The 19,608-nt window shown below is 39.6% G+C and overlaps 1 protein-coding gene across 2 annotated transcripts; it reads left to right on the plus strand.

The window, feature by feature from the left end:
• The first annotated feature begins 1,262 nt into the window (after window positions 1-1,262).
• Window positions 1,263-17,846, plus strand: LOC113035767 (tripartite motif-containing protein 3-like). Of its 2 annotated transcripts, XM_026191460.2 has the most exons (13): window positions 1,263-1,410; window positions 10,021-10,193; window positions 10,688-10,928; window positions 11,123-11,274; window positions 11,397-11,577; window positions 11,664-12,393; window positions 12,558-12,661; window positions 12,737-12,904; window positions 13,002-13,170; window positions 13,722-13,781; window positions 14,009-14,079; window positions 16,105-16,245; window positions 16,336-17,846. In XM_026191460.2, the coding sequence occupies exons 2-13, from the start codon at window positions 10,048-10,050 to the stop codon at window positions 16,486-16,488; spliced, it is 2,316 nt and encodes a 771-aa protein (XP_026047245.1). In that variant the 5' UTR covers window positions 1,263-1,410; window positions 10,021-10,047; the 3' UTR covers window positions 16,489-17,846. The 2 variants fall into 2 exon arrangements, with proteins under 2 accessions (XP_026047245.1, XP_026047246.1); XM_026191461.2 differs by lacking the exon at window positions 13,722-13,781.
• Window positions 17,847-19,608: the final 1,762 nt, after the last annotated feature.

The raw sequence follows: 19,608 nt of genomic DNA on the forward strand, positions 1-19,608 counted from the left end.
ATCTCTATTTATTATGCATTGAACCTGCTTTAAAGTTCTAGTGCAGTAATGGCTGTGTGATGGCTGGCTGCCTTGTTATTGTTGTTTTCATTGTTACATCATCCCTTCAAAGGGGAAGTCATGCTGTTTATCATTTGACGGCATAATATTGACCTAGATTTCTCTAAGTCAGTCATAAACAAATAAAAATACAGATCAGTTCAATGAAAATAAATGATTATTTATTTAAATGTTTGTAATAGATTACTTTAGGGTTGTGTTATTTTTTGTTGAATTAACTATTTTAAACCATGTTGAGAAAAGCACTGTCAGTGTTGTCAGTCTGACCTACATTATGTATATCTGTTATAGTCACTGCTGCTGCCAGACTGCTGCAGCCATCTTGACTCAACTGGAAGCAGTCTCCATGGCAACTCCACCTTGCAGAATAAAACCAAGAGACAATTGTTTGCCCCTCACCCCCAAGCCCCACCCCCCAACAAACTCCTTATAGCCTGCAACACAACAGCCACCTAACACTGACGGCCTTCAGCATTTTATTATACAGTGACATCATTTTGTATTCAAAATTCTCAACCTGCATGAACACATACTCTCATTTCAAATAATCCCCCAAAGTGAAAGCTGTTGAATTCACTAGCAAAAAGCCAGAGTCTTTCTTTGTTCTCAAAAGCCTCTTCTAAGTGAAAACACACAGCATATCCCATTACATATTCCATACTCTACCACCACCTGGCCTCTAGAGTGCTGTATTACTAAAACTAGCAGGACTCCTATTATTAAATGAACACACCTATCCCCTTCCATTCTCTAAAAAACAAACAAAAACAAATCAAAAAACCTCGTCAGCTTTCGAGCAACATACTCTTTATAATAATTAGCATTTTACATGTTTAGCGATTTTTACAAAAGTCTCTGGAAGGAAGGTTTAGGGAAATGTAATATAATTAAATCACTATATTGCCGTCAGTTTTGTGCTTTTTCGTTTTACTCTGATCGTTTTTGTGTTTACATCCCCAAAATTCAAAGGGTAAAGAAATAAACGTTGTGCTTTTAAAGGAAATGGGTGGTACCCAAGGAAGCCAAACCCCTTTGCAGTAGTCAGATTTATCCCTCAGTCAGTTCTCCAGATTTTCCACGTCTTTTGCATATCCCCTGCCTCCTCCATATGCTATTGGGTTCTTTAACTCCTCCCATTAGCCCTCTGACCAATCCTGCGCATAAACCACTCCCCTAATCTCCTCCTTTCCCTTGTCCTCTTCCTTACTGTCCCCTTCTTCTCCCAGACAGACCCTGCCCTTTCCTTTCTGTCGCCCTGTCTGTGGATTCTGTATTGGAGAGGTTTGGGACACTGACAATGGGAAGCTTTCTTTACGGCCTGCAATGCTGACACTCCTGTTGGGAATTTACGTGAGTACAATGTAACCATTCACTTCTTTTTTATGGTGTCGAATTTCTGCTTTCTCATCCTGCTTGTTCCGTTATCCGGAGTCCTCAGAGATACAATGACTGGGCTATAAGCAGATGAATAATTGATTACTTCATCCCAGCAGCATCTGTGCACGGATAAATCATATCATAGGGGGCTGTACTTTAAATAAAACAAACAAAAAAACATGATGTCCCCCTCTTTTGTGCTTTTTTTAAATTGCAACAATCAACCAACTTAAAGTCAACGCAATTAATTCCAGCACCGTTTAAGACAAACTGTTGCACAGAAATTCTCCATTGCTCTGATTTTTTTTAAAGCATTTTTTTTTTCATTGCTTCCTCTTTCAGCCCACACACTTCTCCATTTTAGCTCCTAGCTGGCTGCCGGCTCAGTAGCAGGTGGGCATCTCTGCTGCAGTCTGAGGGCTGGGCTCTTTTAACCAAGCATACATGCTCGTTTGTTAGAGGATTAGTGGTCTTCCGTTGGTTTTTCTCATCTGAATATGTATGGAGTGTGCTGCTGAGAAGTTTTGTGAGCCACATGTGAATCGACATGTTGTTTTCTTGTGCCACTCTGTGGCTCCTTGTGTTGCACTGTACTGCAGCAACAGCAGCAGGCAATGCATCATTTTTGAAGACATTTTTTTTTTAGTCTTCAGGCCTAGACTGTGAGCAGATGGTCCAGTGGTTTTGGTATTGATTGTCTTTGTTCTGAAAGGCTCGTTTTATATTTCTCATTTTAGGCTAAAAGTATCTCAAAAGTTTAATTTTTAAAATGAGTGCAGGTGATAGAGATGTTTGCCTGGTTTTGCTCTGTTGGCTGCTTGCACTGGGTCACAGGGAGGGTGCAGACGGTGCGGGATGCTGCGCCAGAGGGCAGATTGTTAGCAGAGCTTAGAGAGTCAAATTATATCTGTGCTCTTAAGGTATACAGGACAGGGAACATGTGCAAGAGAACCAGGGGACCAACAAGGGCGTTGTGTGGGTTATACAGTACTACTCTGCAAATATTGAGCAACAGAGATTAAACTGTAGCTTAGAAGTGACCAGAAACAGCAACAGCTTTTGAATACTAATTCGATCAAACGCAGACATGTAGCATATATGCTATAGGCTATAGCCCTTACCTGCTAACAAAATCAGCCCCCAGTGCACCAACACAAGTGAGAGGATAGGGAACTTGATAAATATATTATAAAAAGATAGATTGCAGGATAATTAGATTTTTTTTTTGATGTTTCATATTCAATGATTTATTGACCTGCTTTCCATATTATTATATCAGTATTTAAATGAGACCCATGGCAGTGAGTCAGTTCTCCTGGGTTTATTTTTCCTAATTTGTGTAACAACATCAAATGGAAACGATCTAATCTAATATAATGCAATATCAGTTTATCTGGCTCCACTGTTAATTGCTAATCAGTGTATGATTAACCTGATTTAATATAATACACAAGTTGGATCGTTCGCCCTTTCTAATCTTTCCTAGTTGTCATCATGAGGTTTGTTGAAACCCCAATTCAGAATAAATAGATTACTGTAGGTAATAACTATAATAATTATAATTATGGTTTATAGCTCTAGAAAGCAATTAGAAAGCACTTATTTTGGAGTTTAGGACAAAATATTTGAAGGTTTAATCTCCATGAAAATGATTGTGCATATTTTGTGTTATTAATTCATTTATTGGATCAGATTATTGCTCACTGATCAACAGAAGAATGACTGTAGATGAGCCAGAGTTTTGACTTGAGTCTAATTATCAGCTGGTGTCCCTGGTCAGTTCCTGAAACGGCAATCTAAAATTAGAATATAATGACTTATCACAGCCGGTGCATGCTGATAGTACACAGGCTACAGATGACCATCAACCAGTACAAGGCACATCCACCAAACTACCAATACAACAACCACGATGAGGTAGACTACATACAAAACAAAAGAAGGTAAAATGCTTGTGATTGGATCCTCTAATTCTGTGCTTACGTTTGAGTCGGTCCTCCTTTGAAGAGCACTTTTATTATTTTTATTTTTGTTTAGTGGTTTATGAGGCATCGTCAGCCTTTCATAAGACATCATCAAGAGGGATGCAGTCACATCATGATTACTCGCTATAGATAATAAATATTAGATGAGACTTTCTGAAGCAGCAGAGTGGTTTATTTCAACTAAAAAAATAATCAATATTTTCTGGAAAATACCTTTACCAGTAGACATCTGTAAACCTTCAGCTACTGAACTAAAGTGCTGTTGTTTCTTTTATTGAACAACAGTGCAAAGTTCAGAGATGAACGAAATTTATAGATTACAGACTGAGGCATTCACGCTGTAAAACATGTGACAGCACAAAATGGTTAAGTCAATAAAAGTAAATATAGCACAATAAAGTCACAGTTTTTTTTTCTTTACCTATTATAATAACATAGCAGCTGAGCACTGGTACTGTTCATTTTATCAAACCAACATTTGTGCCGCTCGGCAAACTGCCAAGCCGAAACCACATTCAGTTTCTTAAATATCCTGAACACGAACTACATTTTCTTAACAAAGAGTAACCCCACTAATGCTTCACAGTGTCTGTGTATCTGCAAAGTACAGCGTGTATGAGACCGTATTTGAACTACTGAGTCATAGTATGAGACATCTCAGTCCTCTTACTGCAGGTGAATAAGCATTGCAGGCACCGCTTGTGCGCCGATCTACCTTTTGTTAAATCTGCAGTGCGTGTTGTGCCTGCAGACAGGCTGCCCTGCGTGCCGCATTGTATTCTGACAATGTTTAGGAGTGTGGGCTCACAAGGCGAGACAAAAATCTGCTGTTGTCAGATCTTATCAATCTAAACACAAAACAAAATGATGAAAAACTGCCACAGTGTTAGTTTTTAGTAGTTCAGTGTCTAATTGCAATCAGTAAGTGTCTATGCTAGGCCATTATTAGGCATGCAAATGTGTCCCCGCTCTTATGCTGAGTGTATCATTCTCAATAGCCTTACATATAATATACAGACACTGTTTTTCTTTTATGTAAAGCCCAGCGTTCCATGCTGTGACTGTTCTGTCAGAGATTGATGCATCGAGACAGATTTCTTCATCTGATGGAGTGTAAGGGGGGTGGGGTGGTGGTGGTGGTGGGTGTATTAGTCTTAAGAAGTTTGTGTGAATAATGATTGATGAGTCATCACGGAGCCGGCATCTTTTCTGTCCCTAAAAACATATAAAACAGACCCTGTGCTTAGATCCAGCTGCCTGAATGTCTCATTCTTAGGTCCACATTAACTTTGGCATTGTAAAGAGTGTAACTGCTCCACATTGTTATTCCTAGTGCAGATATAACTGTGAATAGTTATTCTTGACCTGTGTTCACCTGAAAGTGCTACAAATTGAGACAATGATCACAAATGTCTTCTGAACAAAGTTACAAACAATGAGACATTCGCTGTGATGTAGACAATAGTTCAGATGCTTTGTGATTATGTAATTTATGCTGTGTCTCTGGAGCATATGCTTTTCTCACTTCTACTCTTACTTGTCTTTTCTCTCTTTATATCTGAGTCAAGCGTACAGATATTCCTTTGTAACAGTCTACCTTGTTCCTCATAACCCAGAAAAATCTTTCAACAGCGTGTTGGGTTTATTCAAAATTACATTTCAGGTAATTCTGCTCAGCCTGTGAACAATTACTGTGTGTTGGCACATGAGGAAGGACACAACAGATGTAGCAGAAAACATAAACTACAGTCTATATTTAAACACAATCTGGAGAGCACATCACTGAGGGACAACACTTCTCTCTTCAGGTCAGTGAGGCTTTCACCAGTGTATGCTGGTCTAGTACATAAACAACTGCTGAAGACTCCTCTCTGCTGTGTCTCTTAAAAGTGATATCACAAGATGGTAACACGGATACAAAGTCCGTTTTCCAAGAGATGCTGTATGCAATTGTAGTTCAATAATACTGAGCTGGCTAAGATAGTAATGCTTAAAATAGATTTGAAATATTGGATACCATTGGAGAAAAAGATACTTGTCTGTTACTCAAATAAGGAAAGAGGAAGGGAAGAGGCAAATACTTTATATGGCCACTGAAGCACAAACATCCTGGAATCCTGAATAGTCACTGTTAAGGAATGGTATTAACAATCTGTAAATTACAGCCTTCTTAAAGGGCCAGTTTCTGATTTCTCATTATGTCGATTGAAGTAAAAATTTGACTTGAACATCAGTCTTTCATTTTATTTATCATGAAAGTATCATTAATGGGATCTATGCTCTTATTTGCTCTTATATTCTCTGTCCTACATATACTGTTAAAATGGTGCATGGTCATATTAAATATGGCCAAAACTTCAAATATTATTTATGTATAAGAAATAGAAATCGCCCAAAAGCTCCAGGCTGCTCTAAATGCTCAGAAGTTCAGAAAGGTTTTCTTCTACTTGGCTCATTATGATGTTAGTGGTGCCAGATATTTCTATGCGGTCATCTCAGACACGCAGCTGAGACTGAGTACAATAGCCCCACCCATCCGCTGTCTAAACCTTCTGTTTGGGACGGGCAGCCAATCAGAATAATCGATTGATCGGTTGGAGAGGTGAGGGGCTGTACCAAGGTACAGTATGGTTAGCATACCCAGTCCAAGCATTTGGTCATGTGACAGTTCCGTTTTATTGGGCCAAATTCATTAGCTTATCATCTCCTGTATAAAAGAGTTTTTTTGTTTAACTGTGTCTCTCTTAGTCTGCATAGTCCAGAGATATTTGAATGAAACTTCTCCACCAAATACTTTTTCTAAGTTAACAACAGTTAAATGAATAAATTTCAGCCTGTTTGTAATGAATGACCGACTTTATGGTCCGTTCATTTCTTTAATCAAAAGTCTTATTCAGTGTTGCACGAAGGCTGGAGCACATCCAGCTGTAACCAGGTGAGAGGCAGGGGTACACCCTGAGTACGTCACCAGTCTACCACAAGGCAATAGCTCACTATTCATTTGGAATCATGATTTAACTTAATGGAGTACCTTGAGGAAATGCTTGTAAGCACACGTGGAACATGCAGACTCAACAGAGAAAGGCCTCGGGCATGTTTGAAACAAGAATTTTCTGCTGTTGGGAGGTAACGGTGCTAATCACTTCACCACAGGGCCGCTCTGTACTTGAAAATCACATGTTGACATGCTGACACTGATAGTTTTATCCTGGAAGCAAGCTGATTTATAACCATTAACTGAAATTAGACAAGTCAAGTTTAATAACTTTAGGGGCTTATTTTGAGTTATTATTTTTAAAGACTTTAACTCGCTCTCTGTCTCATTGACTATAACCAAGAGATGACATTTTGCATTAAATGTAATAATAGTTGGTCACATAACTGTGGGTCAAAGAATTAGTCATGTATTCAGAATAACATTATATTTTCCTCTATAACTGGAATTTTCCGTCTCAAAAAAAGTTGAAATTGCTCTTTCCTATTTATTCCAATTTATCGAGGAGCAAAAAGCCCTGGATTAGGAAGCATGTGTAATTATTTTTTGTTGTTGTTGTTGTTTCCATTATAGAGGACAGCATAACCATAGTGATTTATTTTTTTTATTTTTTTAAAAGCATCTACAGATATAAAAAGTAGCACTTCAATCGGTGGAGCAGTGAGAGGAGAGAAACCCTTACCTGCGCAACCGATTGAAATCTAAGCAGGTTAAGCTGAGGGCAATGTTTTCTCTGAAGGCGAGCTCCTGTTGCTAAAATCCAATTAAATCATTCATATTACATGTGTCTGTTTTCAAGAGAAAGGTTTTGAGCATACACACTTGCTTCAAGCATGGAATACAGCTGTATCATCTTCGGACAGCTAGTGACTAGCCTTCATTCTTTTATGTGGACATGAAGCATTTTCTTCAAAGCGAATTTGAAGTGACTGGGCATGATGGTGTCATCTGAATCTGTGAGACAGTAATCCAGATGGCAGACAGGACCTGACCCTGCAGGAGGAGATTAAGGCACTTAACAGTAATGCAGGGTGAGAGTGGCAAGTGACGTTTTGCAGTGAAACGGCTGACTTTGCAAACATTCGCGCCGTGATTTTCTGCAGTAAAAAGAGAGGAAAGGGACTATTGACCTCATCTGTATGAAGCGCTGACTGTGCACTTTTCATGACAAAGCCTTGTGATTGCTGTTTAATCACATGCTTCCTCAAACATTAGAGTAAACTGCAGATTGAAGTCTTTAGTCTGTGTTTAATTAAATATATTACTATTTATGTTGTACATTAGGTATTCTCTAAATTCACACAGGGAAAGAAGGTTTTTAATGAAAGATCTGTCTGTGGTGAGGCGAGTGGGAGTAACTGAGCCGAGGAGGGCTGCTTGAAGAACAGACAGACAGGCAGGGAGAAGGGAAGGTGGGGGAGACTGTTGCAATCCTAAAGACAGTGGCCAGTCTGTCGAGAAGGGAGGAGCCTAGAGGTCTTGGCTCATCATACTTCCTCCTGATGTCACCGTTCAGCTGCTGCAATTCAGAGTCTATGTAAAGGGAGGACAGCCCAAGGAGGGGAGGGCTTTTTAGGGGAGACAAGGGAAGGGGAGGCATAGAGTTTTTTGGGAAGGGCTTATTGTGAATGGGCTTGGCAGACCTCCTTAGTCAGTAGGCCTTCTGATCACTTGGGAAGAAACAACAATAGAGTCTGCGTGCTTGAGAAAATTCCCATCTGTCTGTGGCTGGGCTCAGGCATACTGATGTCATGAGTGCATTTATGTGGCCGAGAGAGAAAGAGAAAAATGACAGGATAATAAAAAAACAGGGAGAATGAGGGAGGGGAAGAGATGTGGGGCGCTGAGCTGTGAGCAGAGCTGAAATGCCATTGTTATTGCTCGCTGCTCTGTGTTGCAAAAAGGGACAGCTGCCGCCGAGGCCTGCTTGCTCATGTGAGGCAGAGAGCCCAGCTCACCGTGAATTTTTCCCCATCTCCCCTCAGACAGAGAGACAGGTGGTTCCTGAACTCAGCCTGCTAAGAGTCAAGGGAAGGAACTAGAAGGAATTTGGGGAGTGGCATTTCAAAGCTTCCTCTTTCCTCTTGTTGCTCTCAAAGAAAAGGGGCCTAGTTATATTTTTAAGGCATCAGCTGAAAGACAGTTTTGTTTGGTGAGACATGTTATAGTGACGCAACAAGGAAACTGATAGTAAGCTCAAATAGAGTGAATCCTTCTTTTGTCCGGTCTGTGTGCATTGTTTTAAACTGCAATGAGCAGGATGTTTTTACGCTCATAAACATGATCAAGAATTTTAAAAAATGTTATACATTGTCAGTTACTCAGAATATGACATCTTGCATCAGTGATGGTGTGCTACATTCATTTACATATTTTGATCTGTAATCAGGTTTAAAATGACGGCTCAAGGTCAACTGTCAGGTTTCCCCGGCTCAAAGGTTCACTTTGATTAATAGCACCATAGCAATTAACCTTCTCATATACGTATCAGATAGCTGTTTTAAGCTTTCTTGGGCATTAATGAAGCTATTGGGTATCCTAACTGTTCATGATCCTACATAACAAGAACATATCTTGCTAGTGTTACAAAGAAAATTGAAAGAAAAAGCAAAAGAAAATAAATTAATTGCCTTGGAGTTCTTTTCCCATGTAATTTGACATCTCAGCAGTCGTCACGGAACTGTCTTTGTCAGGGGATAAATTCAGTTAATTTGTAATGAATTTTTTGAGCTTTAATTCAAGACGTGCAATGCAGTGTCAAGGTTATTAGCGGATGGTGCATTACAGAAAATTATAAGGAGCCTAGAGTGAGTTACCTGACTGAAGGTGTTTTGTAGGACAGAAACTATAGAGGAAAAAACTGAAAACAATAGGGCTCTTTACAGTGTTAGCCAAACCAAATGACAAAACACACCAATCCTCCTGCTGGAATTTTATTATCATATGAGTCACTCACTTTTGTAAGCGGTGTTTATTGACCAGTTTGTCTGTGTTTTTGGACTCCATGTAATCCTTTATGTGCTTATGTACACTATGACAGATGTACGGCACAACATTGGCATGCTAAGTTAATCCCTGCTTGACCCAGTGGTATAATTTCATGTAACAGCAACTCTGCCATCTGAACTGCAAGCCAGCAGGCATCTACTCATCTAGGAGTCATATTAAATAACAAAAGTGACACAGTATACCGAAAAATATCACCAAGAGTAAAACATCAGTATTAGTATCATGTTTTGATTGGCTTATACTGTGTATAACCTCTAACACTATTGCTGACAGCATAATTGTCTCCACTAAGAGTTCTACCCTGCAGTTTTAATCACATGTATATGTTTCTTTCCACTGTGTGAACTCAATTGGGGGTTTCACTTATAAAGTTAAACAACCTCTGGTGAGGGAACTCATACTACTTGACATAGTTTGATAAGCGAGACCATAAATTGCTCGCGGATACAGGATTTAGATGAGGTTTTATTGTGTTAGCGGGTCTATGAGTCATTTCTTCCTTTGCTCAAGCAACTACACCCTGTTCACCCTGCCTGACTGTTTCCTCGAGGCTTTCTTGACCTTTCTTCTCTTTCTTTCACCTTGTTTGCACAGGTTAAGTGTTCCCAGTGTCCCCTTTGAATGTCTGTCATTATGGCGAAGCGTGAGACTGGCAGCACCAGCCCTGTGGTGAGGCAGATAGACAAGCAGTTCCTGGTCTGCAGCATCTGTTTGGACCATTATCACAACCCAAAGGTGCTACCCTGCCTGCACACCTTCTGTGAGAAGTAAGCCATGAATCACTTAGCTTTACAAGGTGATCGACACCAGGAGATCAAAGTGACAGTAAAGAGATAAGCAGACATAAAACATTTAGAAGCAAAATAAAAAAGATGAGTCAGCGTTTGGCTATTATAGGATGCAGCGTGCTAGATTTTAGTGTACTTTAATGTCTTTTTTAGCAATTTCTAAATTTGGTATCACAGCTCCTCGCTTAAGCGAGCTATTCTGTCATCATCATGGTTTCTGCATGACGTAAGTCACCAGCTACTCTAAGCTTGGTCACAAGAAAAGCACACAGCCTTTTTTTTAGGGCACAGCTTTGGTAATAGCAAATACTGATTTCCACAGCTGTGTTGCTACAGTAGTACTGTTTTTACATCGTTGTGCTTAGTAACCACTCAAATCACATTGTCCAGTCTTCTAATCAGGTCTCACCCTGAAATTGGTGCTTGACTGCAGCTTTATTAACTGATTTCTTTAACATCTTATCTGATTGTAGATGTCTACAGAACTACATCCCTCCCCAGTCTTTGACACTATCCTGCCCAGTGTGCAGACAGACTTCTATCTTGCCAGAGAAGGGTGTGGCAGCCCTGCAGAACAACTTCTTCATCACAAACCTAATGGAGGTGTTACAACGAGACCCAGAGTGCAGCCAGCCTGAGGCGGGCAATGTTCTTGAGTCAGCCAACGCAGCTACAACCTGTCAGCCCCTTTCTTGCCCTAATCACGAGGGCAAGGTAAGCTTTAAAAAATAAAAAAATGCTGATGAAAAATAGGTCAGAGCTGTCATACCTCATCTGCATGTTCATGACCAGGCTGCCGACTGTTATTGGATTAAAAAGAAATGCCTTCTGTATATATACATTTGAACTTCTGAGCAACCTTGACCTCAGAAATGTGACTTTACTTGCCTCAACTGCACCATCTGCAGGTGATGGAGTTTTACTGCGAGTCATGTGAAACAGCCATGTGTCTGGAGTGTACAGAAGGAGAACACAGGGAACATGTGACGGTGCCTCTAAGGGATGTGCTCGAACAGCATAAGTCAGCCCTTAAAGGTCAGCTGGACACTGTTCGCAACAGGTAAGATTTTTCACTGCTTTAACACATAATCTATTATGCGATTGCTTTTGGAAGACATTAGTAAAATTGGATGTGTAAAAGTATAAAGAGCTGTAATCTGCGTTTGTTTTTTGCTCTGGCAGACTACCTCAGTTGACAGCTGCCATTGACCTTGTGAATGAGATCTCCAAGCAACTTACAGAAAGGAAAAATGACTCTGTGACAGAAATCAGTAATACTTTTGATGAGCTGGAGAAGGCCCTACACCAACGCAAGACTGCTCTCATTACTGAGGTGGAAAACATCTGCAGCACCAAGCAGAAGGTCAGCGATCTTATTCATTTTAAATTTGATGCATTTAAAAAAAAAAAAAATCATGATAGCTCTGCTGACTTTCTCCATCTTCTTAGGTGCTTCAAACTCAGCTTACCTCTTTGCTTCAGGGCAGAGAGAACATTCAGAGTAGCTGTAACTTCACAGAGCATGCACTGAGCCATGGGAGCGCCACTGAAGTCCTTCTGGTCCAAAAACAAATGGGTGAGAGGGTGAGTGCTCTGGCAAGACACAGCTTTCCCGAGCATCCTCATGAAAACGGACATCTGGAATGCCAGGTGGAGACGGATGGATTGAGGCGCTCCATTCAGAATCTAGGAGTCCTGATCACAACGGGGGCTGTAGGCCATACCAGCGTTGCCACCGGTGAAGGTCTGCGACACGCACTAGTTGGCCAACACACCACTATCACAGTCACCACTAAAGACAAAGATGGAGAATTGGTGAAGACTGGTAACGCGGTTCTTAGGGCAGAGATTATCTCTGCGGATGGGGTGTGTACTGAAGCTGAGGTGGTGGACAACAAAAACGGCACCTACGAGGTTGGATACACCCTCCGCTCTGAGGGAGAATTCACCTTTTCTTTGCTGCTATATGAACAGCCTGTGAGGGGGAGTCCTTTCCGTTTGCGTGCTGTCAAACCGTCAGATGTCCTGCAGTCGCCAGACGATGTGAAGAGACGAGTGAAGTCCCCAAGCGGAGGAGGAGGTCATGTTCGCCAGAAGGCCGTGCGCAGGCCTTCCAGCATGTATAGCACCACCAAGAAAAAGGAAAATCCAATAGAGGACGAGCTGATATATAGAGTTGGTGAGTGAAAAAGCGTTATTTTGGATATTAATCGTACTGTTGACTGTTCTTACAATCTTCCATCCATGCATATTTTTATGCTTTTAGTGCTTTTAATTTACTTTTAATGGCACAAAATGGTGACTTATCCTTAAAAACATGGTGATGTTTTGTTGATTTGACAGGAACAAGAGGGAGAGATAAAGGAGAATTCACCAATCTTCAAGGCATCTCGGCCTCCAGTAATGGTCGGATTGTGGTAGCAGATAGCAACAACCAGTGCATACAGGTCAGTGGCTAACCTATTTAGCTTCAAAGAATTCATTTTTTGAAGTGTTTAATAATTAATTTTCTTTTTTTATAGGTTTTCTCTAACGACGGCCAGTTTAAGATGAGGTTTGGGGTAAGAGGTCGTTCACCAGGCCAGCTGCAGCGCCCCACAGGAGTCACAGTAGACATGAACGGGGACATAATTGTAGCTGACTATGACAACAGATGGATTAGCATCTTCTCCTCGGATGGCAAGTTCAAGGTTGGCATTCCAGTCAGTAAAAGAAATGTTTTTTGTTTTTAAACCGCACGATTATAAAGTGAAACTAGATTTTAAAACAAAACTTTGTTTGTAACAGAATAAGATTGGTGCTGGAAGATTAATGGGCCCCAAAGGTGTGGCTGTGGACAAGAATGGACACATTATCACGGTTGATAATAAGGCCTGCTGTGTCTTCATCTTCCAATCAAATGGGAAGTTGGTGACAAAGTTTGGCGCCAGAGGAACATCAGACAGACACTTTGCAGGTACTGAGTGATGTTAAATCAATAAATGGGATATTTATATATATATATATGATCATTTTATTAACAATGTGTCTTACGGAAAATGACAGAGATGAAGTTTCATGTATCAGGGCATGTGGTTGGGCCAGATTTACAAAATTGATTTCTGTTTCTTCACAGGAAAGTTGATTTGAACAGTGCTAGTGATCAGCATGTCTCTATGCACCCTTCATTTGTTTTAACTAATGAGTGCATGTATAGCTACTTGCTTAATTAGAGACATTAACACACAGTTAATGTTTTGGTTGTTGCACTGATTGTCCTAATTATAAATGATAAATTATACACCCTGTCATCATAGCACAGCTGGAGTCCGCAGTTCATGATGTACACTACTGCATGCCAAGTTTTGACGATCGTCCTTCCCTGTTGTTCAGATGTGGGGGGGGACTAATTTGCATGCTTTGCTGGAATCCCTCATTGATGCCGCTCCAGTTGTACAGCAATATTTAAGTTGAACTCACCCGTTCGTTCACTTTCATTTCTCACTTATAACTTTTCTTTTCTTTTAGAGAAAAGTGGTGCAAACATTGCACTGGATACAAAGATTAGTAAATCTGGCCCTGTTTTCAGTAAGTAATATATTCACTGTGACTGTGAGCTAAAACAATGAATCTTTGTTCTCTTTTTCTACATGTTGGTGCTTCAGCCCTGTCATGTCTCAGCTCTGAGAGTTTCTCTGTGATCACTTGGTGTCTTGTTTTTGATGTCCAGAAATAGTATGCCGCTTCATCTCATACACTGTAAACGGACGGATGACTCATCTTTGCTGTTCCCTCCCTGTCTCCTCTGCTTTCAGGTCCTCACTTTGTGGCTGTAAATAACAAAAATGAGATTGTGGTAACAGACTTCCACAACCATTCAGTGAAGGTATGGCTTGTTGCAAGTATGTGCGAACATTATGTTTGAAAACCTGGGACTTCTTCCAGAAAGTGTGTTCAATAAACCTGAGTTGATTAGCTCTGAGATCAGCAAGTCTGAGTTTTCGGTTCCAGAGCAGCTGAATTAAGGGTGTACATGAGTAGAAAAAGAAAACCATCATCGGTAGTGCTCCAGTATCAGGACTCACCATGGCAACGGGTAAATAAAGAGCAAAGCCTCCATTTGAATCCAGTAAACTGAAAAATATGAACATGCGTCAGTGCTGACCATGGTATTTATCTCAAATGGAAGGGCAGGAAAGAGTAACTTTAATCAGGTTGGTCTGCTCTGTCATCATCATAGGCAGACTGTGGTCATCATTATCCCAACTGGAATTTTCACTAGATAAATCTGTAATCCTGATTTTCAATTTGATTTTCAAATCTAATTATTCAGCCATAACCCAAGAAGGGTAAAATATAAGTGAAAGAAACAAAAGATAACAGACAGATTACTTATGGACCGGTGATATTAATTACCCAGATAGCAACAGACTACAGGGCAGATCCGCCTTCAGGGCATTTCGATTAATTAAATAAAAGCTGTTTTTCCTACAGGTGATGACCATTCATTGTCTGAATGATTATTTAGTAAAAACTGAATCTTCTAATGGAGTGTAAAAAGCTTAATTTTTTCATACAGAGAGTTTCATCATTTCTGAGATTACTGAATAAAAAAGTTTAATGAAATTTACAGAAAAAAAAACTCTGCTTTAATGTTCCCAGTTTAACCATTTATAATCTGATCTAATTTCAGCCTGCACTGATAGATGATGGCTTTTTCACAGTCATAGCAACGGTGTTTAGATGTTGCTGTTAATAGTAAAAGTTTAGTAATAGTTTCTAATATAATTGAAATGAATGTAAAGTTGTTGTTGGGTTTTTTTGTAATTGCAAACAAGTTTAAATTTAAATGGCTTTTAAAAACATTATATTAGGATGAGGTGTTTTAAATAAAGAATGCAGATTATAATCAGAAGAAATTAAGCTGTTGAACTGATTCAGATGGATGAGCTGGGAAATGACTGGTGCCAAACTGAGTTTGGGTCTGATCCTTATCCATTTTGGATCCGTCCCGCCGTGCAAGTGGACTCCAACATGGACACAGTTTGCTGATCTGTTACAGAGCATATGAATTTCAGACACTGTGCCTTTGACAGCATTTAATGACTGAAACGCAATCTGTGAACACATTGCTGAACATGAAACGCTCAGGACACAGGCTGTCTGTAGCTGCATTTAAAAACTCATGACTCAAAGGCCTAAAGAAAATCATTTCAGCCTCATCTTCACTCCTTCACTCAAATGTTCACATCCTCTAGAAGATCCAACTGTGACAGACATTTTTCACAGTGTGACCAATTACAGTGTGGGGAAAATGGCTGACAGTCTGACAGCTGCATTACTGTCTAGAGTGTGAGAGACAGAAAGATGGAGACTATAGATTTTAGTGTGAGCTGATTAAAAGTCTGAGTTGTAATCGCTGTCTCCATCCTTAACGGTTGACAAGGGAATGAATGAAAAAGTCTTTTTAACCACTGGTTGTTGTTAAGCTCAGAGTTCAAGTCAACTCTCTTTCTGGAGCCTAAAACCCAGATTTTCTCTTAATTCAGGTTTAACAAAGTCAGCGATGTTAGCTAAACTCTCTTCCTACAATAGGACTGAAGTCACTTTAAGATACCAAAACTGAAGCAACCCTCTCCGATAGCCTCTTTATTTTGCAGGTTTTTTAAATCTTAAAATAGTGCTTAGCATTCTGATAAAGGCTGCATACCTGTTCCCCCCCATTGTTTTCAGCCATGCACTTGGACCGATTTTAAAATCAATCAGTTTCAACAGAACAAGAAAAGGCAGGCAGACTCAAACCAAACCAAACACTGCTGTACTTCTCATGCTGTGAGGATGTGACTGGCATTTTTCTTTACTTGTCAGCATCATTCACCCATTTTCTTTTATGCTTAATCTTACCTGACAGGTGTACAATGCAGATGGGGAGTTCTTGTTTAAATTTGGCTCACACGGAGAGGGGAACGGCCAGTTTAATGCTCCAACGGGTGTGGCTGTGGATGCCAATGGAAATATCATTGTTGCTGATTGGGGAAACAGTCGGATCCAGGTTAGTTTGCGGAAATGAATAACTGGAACTGCGTTACACTTGCAGTAGTCACTCATCTAATCTGTCCTTCAATTCTCCATACCCATCCAGGTGTTTGACAGCTCAGGGTCTTTCCTCTCCTATATCAACACATCAGCAGACCCGCTTTATGGCCCCCAGGGCTTGGCTCTCACATCTGATGGCCACGTGGCGGTGGCAGACTCTGGGAACCACTGCTTCAAGGTCTACCGTTACCTACAGTAGATACCCGAGATAGCCATCTTCAACACCGCAAGCACTGACGACACAACCAATGTATTCCACAAGGTGCAATGATTTTTCCAGTACAGCCTTTTGTGTGTCGCCTCACCTTACCTTTATGATGTGAATTGACCATAGACAGCATAAAAGGTGGACGTCGCTGACATCATCCATCTCATTTCAAAATACCAGATGTGATGAGGAGGGGTGGGTTTAAATCTGAAACTGCTTGCTTATTGGCTAATGACTTACAAGTGGTTAGCCAATGATTGGGATAATCATAGCACATTAATCAACAGATAATGATCCTTTTTAAAACATTGTATGACCAAGATTTACAAAGTAGACTTAATTTTTTATTCAGTGTGCCCCAAAATGAGTGACTAAGTCACGAGGGAAGGGTTTACAGAGGTCAAGACAGAAAGCCATTTTCCCATAAACATCTATAGGGTCAAAGTCTTTTTGCAATTACATCTATTGCATTCTGATGGCCTTTAAGCTGCTGCTTGCACTGGCTTCCTTTTTGCTTACCTGGAAACTACGTCCATGTTTTATCCTGTCTGTGGAACTGACGGTTAACTTTAAAATTGAGTGACGTAGCGTAACTCGGAACAAGCGATGACTTGAAGCTATGGACTGGTTTTTGAAAATCTGCAAATACTGACGTGGATGGTATTCTTAAACAACACTTTCTGTGAGAGCTGACAAGGTAGGAGATAGTTGGAACTATTTAATCAGCCATAACTCGTCCAGATGCATGAAACTTTACTTTATCTTGATACCTAGACAACAACACAGTGCACCCATTAGTTGCTTTCTCATGAACTAGTTAATGCTTACAGTGAAATAAACAGCGCTATGCTTCTCCAGCAATGAAATGTAAAACTTCTCATTTACTGACATCTCACATAAGTGTCACCACCATCTGTGCATTGATTTGCTGTATGTACTGTATATACATGAATGTATATTGTGTATATTAGATCACTCCCTATGTATGTGCTATGATTTTTCTTTTTCTTTTTTTTTTTTTTTTTTTTTTTTGGAAACACTCAGCCTTGTGGCAGTCCAGATCACAGGAGTCAAGGATTCCCGGATTTTAAACATGTGTATGGCAGCTGTTAAAGAGTGTGCTTTCAAACATACCCAGCACATGCTTAAATGAAGAATCGTCATATTTATTGCTATTGCAAGCAGCACAATGATCGTTTTTGTTATTATCTGTTATCTTGAAGGGGGAAAACAATGTAAAATGCTAATTTATTTTATTTTATACTAGCTCAGCATTTGCAAATTATTTTTCTAAATATTTTTTCTTTCTTTCAAGCTTCACACTTTCTCCCTTTCCCCAAATTAACCCCTTAAAGCAGAATTCAGTATCCACCCGCATCTGGGAAATGTAGATCAGTGTTTGTGCACTTGGGCAGCTCTTTTCCAAAGCTACAACCCTATCTGGTTTTTATTTACAATACCAACAAAGTATATCAGTATTTAGGTTTCTGTGTTTAGGATTTTGGGTTCATAGAAGCACTGGCTTGCCTTTAACAATTCAATAGCTTTTATTCAAGTGCTACCACCTGGATAGAAATAATACAGATATCTCAGGAAATCCATCCAAATTTCACAATATCAGTGGAAGAATATTAAATAGTTGTTTTTTTTTTGTTTGTTTTTTTTTTTAATTCATAAACTCATAGACATAATAGTGGAACAGGCACATTGGGAGCTTTGCGAGAAAACTGTTAATTTGTGCAAATTTAATCTGAATCCAAGGTCATAGCTATTGGGACGGAAGATGAATTCTGTTTTATTGTGTTTGTTGCTTTGTGGTTTTCATATTAGAAACTGTTACAGATGTATTACCAGAAATGACCGTTTATGAGAGGACATTGACTAGCAAGCACATTCACGCTTAAGAGTACACTATTTGTGATACTGTTCTAAGCTTTCTGTCAAATCTGAGTCTCTGCCTGGCTTCCATCATGCCATGACTCTAAATGAAGGACTCATTTGTTCATTCTATGTAATGTCAAACAAAAACACGGTGCCACGACAGAAGAAAGACCGGGTGCAAGTCTGACTTAATTAATCACAGTACTATGCTCAACACCCAGACACTTCCATAACCTTTCAGTGTGGAGCTTTTCTGAGCTGCAGGATATGACTCAAATTCTACCAGTTAAGTCAGCTAGGAAGCTGTGGTTTTCATGCACCTCGACTCGTTGCCAAACAGGAGCGAAGACATGCTCATCTTTTTGAGATGTGTCTAAAGCATTTTATCCGACCCAGTCTTGTTTTCTCTATGAATATGCACTGGTAATAAAAGCACATGATTTACTGAGCTGCTGTGTATGTGTGTGACTAACATTTGTTTGTTTGCTCTGCAGGGAAATTTTTTTTCTCCCCAAATAAAACCAAATCGTTTAACAGTAGTGAAAATGAAATTGTAATTTACACAGGCACTGGGGACACACATTCTGGGCTACAGTGGGTACAAATTTCAATTTCACTGGCTTGTTATGACGCTGCTTTTCCCAATATTTCTATATTTATACAGATTTCATGAAATCATTAAGTTCAATGCTATTTTCTTGAAAAATTATTTATTTGCAGACCATGTTGTCTTCCTGGTCTATGTTACAAATACTTACAGCACATACAGTATGCATCTTTTAACAATAACTGTTCCCAAAACATCCAAATGGTATATTTATATGTAATACATATGTGTATATACATAGATACATCATTGTGCATAAAAAATGCACTCAGCGTATTAGAGTATAGTAAAAGAAGCACAGTACATTGATACAGTGTCAAACCTAGATTAGCAAGCAAAATGTGCACCGAAAAACAAAAAAATCATACTGTGGATAAACATTTCATCAAGGTATTTTATCACAGGTTGCATAGAATTGTTTTCAATTTCAAAATAATAATAAAAAAGCAAACAAACTTGACATTTATAAAGTGATTATGAAGTTGATGTTTATTATAGGATACACAGCAGTATGAGGTAATCAGATTTTATGGCAACATGGATAAAGTTTTTAGCATTTTTTTCTTTCAATGCAAACTGTTAATATCTACTGCAATATCACAATAATAAGCATGTCATACCGT

The sequence above is a fragment of the Astatotilapia calliptera genome, chromosome 14, assembly GCF_964374335.1.
Source record: "Astatotilapia calliptera chromosome 14, fAstCal68.1, whole genome shotgun sequence".
Taxonomy (NCBI): Eukaryota; Metazoa; Chordata; class Actinopteri; order Cichliformes; family Cichlidae; genus Astatotilapia; species Astatotilapia calliptera.